Source organism: Balaenoptera borealis (genome assembly GCF_965194805.1).
Source record: "Balaenoptera borealis genome assembly, chromosome: 3".
NCBI lineage: Eukaryota > Metazoa > Chordata > Mammalia > Artiodactyla > Balaenopteridae > Balaenoptera > Balaenoptera borealis.
The window spans coordinates 171367314-171377079 of NC_138866.1; the positions used below are offsets into that span (position 1 = coordinate 171367314).

At 39.4% G+C, this 9766-nt stretch overlaps 1 protein-coding gene across 14 annotated transcripts in view; it reads left to right on the forward strand.

The window, feature by feature from the left end:
- Positions 1–7246, forward strand: part of MLLT10 (MLLT10 histone lysine methyltransferase DOT1L cofactor) — a 251930-nt gene extending 244684 nt beyond the window's left edge. For 11 of the 14 annotated variants that reach the window (XM_082385304.1, XM_082385312.1, XM_082385314.1 and 8 more), the window contains 3 exons: positions 338–434; positions 4099–4293; positions 6033–7246. In XM_082385304.1, the coding sequence (XP_082241430.1) occupies positions 338–434; positions 4099–4293; positions 6033–6077 (337 nt within the window). In that variant the 3' untranslated portion in view covers positions 6078–7246. Of the gene's footprint in view, positions 1–337; positions 435–4098; positions 4294–4967; positions 5095–6032 lie in introns of all 14 variants that reach the window. The other 3 variants (XR_014242616.1, XR_014242617.1, XM_082385311.1) reach the window with 3 other exon arrangements.
- Positions 7247–9766: the final 2520 nt, after the last annotated feature.

A 9766-nucleotide genomic window follows, 5' to 3' on the forward strand; every position in this document is an offset into this window, starting at 1 on the left:
TTATCCTTGAATGATTAAAAATAAAGTATTACATGTGCATGTTATAAACACATGTAAATTTTTATTCCATAAAACAACTGAATGCCTGCTTGGTTTACAATATAAAGGGAAACAAAACATTTACTGACAATGTGAATTCTTGTTTACCTGTTGTATATGTGCAGAGAGAGAGAGAAAGAGAGAGAAAAGAAACTTGTACATCATTGTTTTCAAAAAGTGTTATGGTTAGAAACTTGTTAAGTTATTAAACATCAAATTGAAACAGTTGTTCATTTTACATTAAAAAAAAACGTTAAAAGGTGTACAGTAGAAAGTAAGAATTTTCATCGTTTTTCAGTGCCTCAGGACTAGGATTACTTTCTGACCAGCAAAGACAAATATTTCTTCATCAACAGCAATTCCAGCAGTTGTTAAATTCGCAGCAGCTCACACCAGTAAGTTCTTCCTTTTGATAATACTTGATCTTTATTAGGAGCAAGTGATCCAAGCTATAATAACTATTCAGCATAGGTATAGATTGCCCACTTTGTGAAATGACATTGTGGTGTAGTCTGTGATACCTGCAGTGACATTATATTGATTCATCGACAAATACTAGAACGTGGTCTATGCAGCTCTGGTAGACTCTGTATTTTCATGGAGACTTGTATTTTCATGGAGCTTCATTCTGGTAGGGGTGATGGACGATAAATATATACACACTTTTTGGTAGTGATGAGTACTGGGAAGGAAAATGAAGCAGGATAAGGGGATAGATAACAGTCGGATGGGAGCCATCTTAGATAGGATGGTCCAGCCTCTGAGTAGGTGACTTTTGAGCACACACCTGAATAAAAGTTGAAGGAGCATGACTTTCTGACATGGGGGGGTGGAAGAGAACATGCACTCAAGGTGGTGGAGGGACCAGGGCCTGTGTGCTGTGTCACTGGGCTGGTGTGGAGGAGAGCAGTCAGACAGGTGGGCGTGGGCTGCAAGGTTGTGGGCTGCCTTGTTTGGCTCTCCATGGCATGGAATTTAGATTTACCTTAAGTGTGATGGAAAGCCATTGGTGATTTTTTTAAAAAAACCTTTCTTTGTGGAAATAAACATTCGAGTGTACCAGAAGTAGAGAGTATGGTATACCGATTGCCTAGCTTTAATAATTATCCCAGTTAAAAAACTCTTTTTTCGTATATCCTCATTTTTCCTTTCAGAATTTTAAAGAATTAATGGTAGGGTTTTTGTTTGTTATTTGTTTTGGCCGCATAGCATGGCAGGCAGGATCTCAGTTCCCCGACCAGGGATCAAACCCGCGCCCCCTGCAGTGGAAGCTCCAAGTCTTAACCACTGGACTGCCAAGGAAGTCCTGTAATTGTAGGGCTTTGAACACAACAGTGACATGACATACAGTGATGTTTAGATTTACGGGATTCTCTGAAGTCAGTAGGGAATGAAATCGAATGTCTCAGGACTGAGCCCTGGGCACCCTGGAGGAGGAGAGTAATCTAGCCAAGGGTCTAGGGAAAAAGTGGCCAGTGAGTTAGCACAGAGAGTGGTGGCCTAGTTCCATGTGAAGAAACATTTCAAGAAAGGGAGGACTCAGCTGCATAGAATGCTTCTGGTGAGACAGGTAAGAACAGCCCGTTGGATTTGGGTGTCTAGAGCTTTCTGAGAACGTGGTTTTGGTGAGAAGTGAAAAGCTTCACTGAGTGGTTGGAAAGAAAATAGGAGAGGAAGCGAAGATGGGGTGCAGGCAACTCAAGATGTTTTACTGTAAAGAGCAGAGAAATGAATCGGCAGCTAGCATTAGAAGGACGTGGTCTAAGGGGGGTAGTTTCTAATCATTTTGAAAATGACAGCATATGTGTATGTTGATTGGGAATTTTCTGGTGCAGAGAGAGGAAGGATAACGCCAGGGCAGCAGAGCTCTTCAGGAGGGAGCAACTTCCCCTGTGATAAGAGGGAGGCAGAGAGGCTGTCGGTGGGTTTTATGACAGGAGGTTGAGGAAACCCACTTCTAATGGTTTTAGTTTTTAAATGGGAGTTATAAGTAAAGTCATCAGCTGAGGGAGATAGGGATATTGTGGTTAGAGGAGAGAAAGAAGGTGTGGAACAGATATCTTGGAGGAGGGGAGAGAGCTAAGGCAGATGTGGGAGGGTGTGTCTAGCACACCTCACTGCTAGGAGAACACCCATTTAATTAACTTTGGGGTTTCAGCCTTTGTTTGTAACTTCTTTCTAAAATACATCTACCTACTCTCTTGCTTTAGTCAAAAATGTATTGAAAATGCCTGTTTTACAATTCTGGATCATTGTCACTGTCACTGTTCTTACAGTGGTATAAGGACAGAGTCTACATAAATTCTTACATGCTTACACTAAAATGTAATCTTGTTTTCTTATCTCTTGCCTCATCTTAATATGAAGTTCTGGAATTCAAGTTATTTGGGGTTCTTCCTGTTAATCAAGATTTTACTCTAATAACAGCACATATAGGTGCCTCGTTTCTGGAACGTGGTTGATCAAGGAATTTTTAGCACAAATTATTACCCAGAGACCGTGAAGACTGAGTGGATTAGATTTGACGTTTCCTTTGCAGCCAAGGTTGTGGCGTGAGGTTTGTTTATTTACAAGCATCAAACTTCACGTAGTCAGGAATGGTACTGTGAGGCACCTCCCTCCTGCCACCTTAAGCAAAACTCTTGCTCGACCCTCCTCCTGACCCTCCTCCCGACCAGCTGCTGCCCCAAGCGCAGCCCTGTCCGTTTCTGCCTGGCATCGCCCCTGACCTGGTAACGGCTTCTGCCCACTGGAAACACGTTCTTCCCTTAGCTCCCAGGATGCCACATTATCTTGGTTTGCTTCCTACCCAACTGGTTCTTCCTTTTTAGCTTCCTTTTCTGGGTCCTCTTCTTCTCCTCAGCCCCACTCATTTCAGAGCATCCTAGAATTCAGGATCTCCTCCAGCTGCAAAGCTTTAAATACTGTCTGTGCTGATACCGACGTCTCCAGCCCGGGCCTCTCTCTGGAATTTCAAACTCCCATATCCACTGCTTACTTAGTTGCCACCACTTGGCTTTCTTTATAGATGGTGCAGGCATAATGTGTCCAAACTGAACTGCTGACCCTCCACATGGCTGCCCCACCTCAGCTGATGCACCTCCATCCTTCCAGCTGCTCAAGCCGTTACTCCTTCACCCCGCTCTTTTTCTGACACCTCACATTGAATCCATCAAGAATCCTAGGTCAGGTTGTGTCACTCCTCTGTTCAAAACCTTGCTTTGCCTTCCTGCATTACTTTGAGAAAAACCAGAGCTCTCGGCCGACACTACAGGCCCTCATCCTTCTCTGGCCTCCTTCCTGCTCACTGCACTCCGGCCCCGGTCTCCTTGCTCGTCCTGGGTCATGCTGGGTGTGCCACGGGGCCCCTCAGCACTGGCTAGCATTCTCTCTGCCTGGAACCCCCCCTCCGCCCCCCCATATCCATATAGAGAATTCCCTCGTCTCCTCGTGTCTGTGTCCAAGTGAGAATCGCCCTGACCCCTACCCCGCCCCCGCTGTCCTCTCTCTCACATTCCTGTTCCCCCGACCCTGGGCAGTAATCATTTCCTAACATTTCTTCACCCCAGAACAGTGCCTGCCACATCATAGTAAGCGCTCAGGAGTGCTCGCTGGAAGGCATGGTCTCATAACCGCATCAAGAAAGCACTCTTTCTGTTGGCATGAATGAGAACTTTAAAAGTTATTTTAAGTTCCCAGAATTATGGGAGGGATTTCACCATGCAGTGCATTCTAAAGCCAAACGCAGGTCACGTGGCTGCTCTAAGTTGCCGTTCTCCTTGATTATCATGGGCAACCTCATATGAATAGGGGTCTCCTACGTTTGTTTGCCCCATTTTGAAAATAAAGCCATTCCCTGATGATATTGACATTTTACAGTAGATGGTTATTATCTCGTGCAGTGTGTTCTTCCAGATGAGACTCTTGTTGTCTTTCTTAGTAGTATGACCTTGCTGTCACTTAAATACCTAATGTCAGAGCAAAGAAGAGAGAAAGCAGGCTGTCCTGACTGCCGGGTCCGCACTGGGACTCACCCTCTCCTGCATGTTCTTACCTAAGGAGCAGCACCAGGCCCTTCTGTATCAGCTGGTGCAGCAGCACCACCAGCCTGATCTCCAGCAGCTGCAGATCCCGGCACCCACGCAGATGCCCATCAACAACCTGCTCGCAGGCACGCAGGCGCCTCCGCTTCATCCAGCCACCACCAACCCGTTCCTCACCATCCATGGCGATAATGCAAGTCAGAAGGTAACAGTAAGTGTCTGTGCTTTGTTACAGCTAGTGAAATACCAAAACGAAGTTTATTGATTAATCAGAGATGACTGTCCAGTCCCCCTCTTCCTCCCCACCCCCCTTAAAATATATTATCCCCCTGATAATTTCTTCTTAAAACCAGTTGTTTCAGCACCTGGATATTGTAAACACAAAGGACCTAAGCCAATTTATATATCCTCTAAGTATATCAGTTTGAATTTGCACGTAAGGTTGGAAGACTGTTTTATAATACAGCAATTTTTCAAAATGAAAATGTGTTTCAGTATGGTAAGTGGTATTGGACAGTCCAATCAGAAGATAGTAGTTGGTGTTTTGAGAATCTTTGTTTAACTAATTTGTTTAATTATAGAAATAGTCTAGATAATTTAAGAATATTTTTATTATTTTGCTCAGACATGCTAAAATTGAATTATATTCATAATAAAATTAATACATAAACTTTAGGGCAATCTAGTTATTCTACCTGATAGAAAGTAAATCATAATCATATTTGTAATGAAATTTAAATTATTAATCTCATGTAAGTGATAGCATCTTACCCTTTCAATGTACAAGTTAAGATAAATAAAAATGGGTGCAGGAACAGTATACTATACATATAGTAACACACATTTTAAGGCTGTTTCTTTCTATTAATTCTCCCCTTCAATCAGGTCTACTTTACTGGAGTATAAATGTTTCCCCTAAATTCCAGTTCAGGGCAGAACCCTGTTAGAGGAAGGATATTGGGATATAGAATGGAGACTGGACATCAGGAAAAGGAAGAAGGGAAAGAATGAGGTGGGAGACTTGGCAAAAAATGGTGTTAAAAGTCACAATGTTTGCTCTTTCCCATTACTTTGAAAGTTTGCTCTTTACTGTGCTTTTAGTTTTCAGAAACTTTAGTTTGTATTTAGTAACAAGAATTGGTTCAAAATATAGAATTATTGGTTTTCATTAACTCTTCAATGCTTTTTGTTTGCCCCACTGTTCCTCTGACTTCCTGACTGTGAATACTGTCATTATCACAAACCTAGTTTTGCAGATGTGGAAAATTTCATTGATTCTGTATTAATTTAGAATTTTTTTTAACCGTTTTTTCCTAAGTTTTTTCTTGTGTTAAAAAAAGTTAGACAGTATGAAATGTATTTTTAATGGAAAATCACAATAGTAAACACTATAAAATAAACAATATTATCTAATGTAGAAAAGCAAGGCTGGGAAATAATATTTATGAGTATCCTGCTATGTGGCAGTCATCTTTGTTAGATACAATAGTATACGTGGTGCCAATCTTTAAAATATTAATAGGCTGTAACCCCATTTTTTAAATAGGGAGATTCAAAGAGGTTAAAGCTCAAAAGACACATAGCACATGTGGGATCAGAACCCATGACTTTCTTAGTTCATTTTCCACACTACTATGTTGTTACTACTTATGTGGAAAAGTCAATCTGAGGGGATGGTTTCTACATTCATTCCTTATGAATCCTCCCTCAGAGGGGCACTTCTGTCTTTGTATACTGCTGAATTTAATATAAAGCAACTGAATGTTTACCAGTAAATTCATGTCTTTATATTATGCTGAAAAGTAGCCATGCTGACTTGTAGAAAAAAAGGAATAACCGTATACATGACCTTTTATCTCAGTTATAATTTCAAGTAAGAGGATATTATCTCAAGTGGGGGCCAAAAATTCATTTAGCTAATGCATCTTATTTTGTTTGTTTTAACTGCAGAGACTTAGTGATAAAACTGGGCCTGTTGCTCAAGAAAAAAGTTGACACTTGAGAAACATCTAGAAATGGACTATCCTGCTGCGCTAGCACTTCATCTGGCTGCTGTTGCAGTCCCCTTACTACAGCTATGAAGAAATGCAACAAGAAACCAGCTGCACGACAAAGGATTAATTGCCCCAAGAGCATTCTTGTAAGGCTTTGATTGATTTTCTTGTTGCTTTGTTGCACTGAAATGGAATTCCCATATCCCCCACCCCTCACCCACATTTTTTGAATTTTGAAAGAAAATTTAATAGCTAACTTTTGTCATTGAAATAATTTACATGCAATGAGTTTATCAGCCTAAGAGAAATTTAATATAGTTGGTGTACAACTAATTTTGTTATAAATTGGAGAGATGAATAGCAAAACTAAAGACTTGTTCTATTTTTAAACCATTTGATTTTAATGTAAAAGTTGGAACATGAAATATGATCTTTTGTTTGGGTTACAGTATGCTTGCTCTGTGAGTCAAAACAAATTTCAAGGAACTGTCTAATTTCTTCTACTGGAGTTTTATTGGTTAAATATTACAAATAAATAGGTCATCCACTTGGACTTGGCAATCTTTATTATAAAAATTTCCTTTCTAATGGGATTTGGCCAATTTTGGTAATCAAGTTAGGATGGTAAATGTCTGCTTCTGCTAAAGGTAATTTTCTTTTGCTAAATGCTTTTTCTTTAGTGTTAAGACCTACTCATATTTTAAAGAAAGCTTGAGTTCAGTGATTTCTAAGGCTGCTGAGGGAACCAGCTCAATTCAAAGTGAAAGAGGGGCCACTCTGAAACTGCTGGTAGGGTTTGGCCTGAATCAAGTGCCTGTTAGTACCTGCCTTGTGCTGAAGTGGCTCTGGACAGCTGAGCCTGCGCTCTCAGTCCTTGGGAGTAGTAGGGACAGTCGGCGTTGCACCAGCAGCCTTCCCCATGGTTCTGCCTTTATTAAGAACTTTCTATGCCACTGTAGCTAGCTCAGGCAAAACTATTACCTGGGTATTTATCCACTAATGAGTCACAAGAAAAGTGAGTGGATTTGGTAAGAATTTTCTTTTTTTCTTAAGTTAGACAACTTCCCATTATTGACAATGATTTGAAACAAACAAAACAAGACAAAAAACCCACCACTGCAGTTCCTGAAACAGGTGAAATCTGTATTACAGCCCTTCCACGTTGGGTAGCCCCACTCCTGGTGTGACAGTATAGCAGAGTATAAATTAAACAATTGGGGATGTAATCATTGAACTATTCTTAAATGTGTGAATTATTAGTGGAAAAGACCCAGCTGTAATTAGACCTCCACTGTGTACTTAGCTGGAAGAACATGTTAATTCTGCAATATGTCTCTTGGTTAAACATTGCACAGTTCTTACCTCATTTCTGTAAATAAGGTTTTGTGAATCTGTTTTGTATTGTGAAAAATTCATAAGATAACATTGATATTTTGATTTGTAATATTTCTAATTGGTAGATTTAATTGAAAAGTAAAATTAATTTATTTTTATATGTTCAGGGGAATTTTAAAGAAAGTCAAATCTTTTGTAGATAATTAAAAAAAATCGGTGTGGTTTATTTTACTTATTTAACCCACTGGTTGTTATTCTGTAACAATTTGTATAAATGGTAAATTTTGGATGTGTTGTTATTTTACTTAGATGTAAAATTCTACATGTATTAAAATGTACAAAGTTTTTGTTAATAAAATTTAATAATGTTTATAACTCTGCCTTTTTTTCCAGTTTTATTAAGATACACTTGACATACAGCACAGTAGGAGTTTAAGGTGGACAGCGTAATAATTTGACTTACATATAGTGTGAAATGATGACCACAGTAAGCGTAGTTAACATCCATCATCTCATACAGATAATAAAAAAAGAGAATGACAAAAAGAGTGTTTTCCTTGTGATGAGAACTCTTAGAATTTACTCTCTTTAACCACTTTCCTGTATATCGTGTACAGCAGACTTAACAACAGTCATCATGTTGTACTTTTACAGTCCTAGTACTTATCTTATAACTGGAAATCTGAACTGTTTGACCACCTTTGTCCAGTTCCCTCTCCCTCAACCCCCACCTCTTTTCTATGAGTTAAATTTTGTTCTTTTAATAAGATTCCACATATGAGATCATACAGTATTTGTCTTTCTCTGTTTGACTTAATTCACTTAGCACAGTGCCTTCAAGGTCATCCATGTTGTCACAATAGCAGGGTTTCCTTCCTTTTTTATGGCTGAATAATATTCTATCATACATTGTATGTATGTATATGTGTGTGTATAGACACATATATATATACACACACAAATACATACAGACTCATATACCACAACTTCATCCATCAGTGGACATTTAGGTTATTTCCATATCTTGGCTATTGTGAGTAATGCTGCTATGAACATATAGGGGTATAGATATCTCTTTAACATAAGTGGTTTTCTTTCCTTTGGATATGTTCCCAGAAGTGAGGTTGCTGGATCAGATGGTAGTTTTATAATAGCCATTCTAACAGGCATGAGGTGATATCTCATTGTGATTTTGATATGCATTTCCCTGATGATTAGTAATGTTGAGGAACTTTTCAAGTGACTTTTCATGTATCTGTTGGCCATCTGTATGTCTTCTTTGGAAAATGTCTGTTGAGGTCCTTTGCCCATTTTAAGATTGGATTATTTGGTTTATTTTTGTTTTTTTCTGTTGAGTTGTCTGAGTTCTTTATGTATTTTGGATATTAATCCCTTATCAGATACATGATTTGCAAATATTTTTTCCCATTCTATAGGTTGTCTTTTTCAGTTTTTTGTTATATCTTCTTGATGGATTGACCCCTTTATCATTATATAATGACCTTCTTTGTCTCTTTTTATCATTTTTAGTTTAAAATCTATTTTGTCTGATATATGTAAGTACAGCTACCTCTCCCTGCTTCTTTTTGGTTAGTTTTGCTTGAGATGTCTTTTTCCATCACTTCACTCTCAGTTAATTGTCTTAAAGGCTAAAGCAAGTCTCTTGTAGGCAGCAGCATGTTGTTGGATCTTGTGTTTTTATCCATTCAGCCATTCTTTTTATTTTTATTGGAGAATTTAATCTATTTTTGTTTAAAGTAATTATTGACAGGTATGGACTTGCTGTTGCCATTTTGTTCATTGTTTTCTGGCTGTTTTGTAGACCCCATTGTTCCTTGTTCCTTATCCTGCTGTCTTTCTGTGTTTTGATGTCTTTGGGTATCAGTATGCTTTGACTTCTCTATCATGTTCTTTTTGTGTAATTACTACAGATTTTTCCCATGTGGTTTCATGAGTCTTACATAAAATATCTTAAAATTATAATACACCCTATTTTTTTTTTTTTTAAATTTATTTATTTATGGCTGTGTTGGGTCTTCGTTTCTGTGCGAGGGCTTTCTCTAGTTGTGGCAAGTGGGGGCCACTCTTCATCACGGTGCGCGGGCCTCTCACTATCGCGGCCTCTCTTGTTGCGGAGCACAGGCTCCAGACGCGCAGGCTCAGTAGTTGTGGCTCACGGGCCTAGTTGCTCCGCAGCATGTGGGATCTTCCCAGACCAGGGCTCGAACCCGTGTGCCCTGCATTGGCAGGCGGATTCTCAACCACTGCGCCACCAGGGAAGCCCATACACCCTATTTTAAAATGACAACAACTTAGATAGCTGTCCTAAGCTTCACACTTTTACTTCTCCTCCCC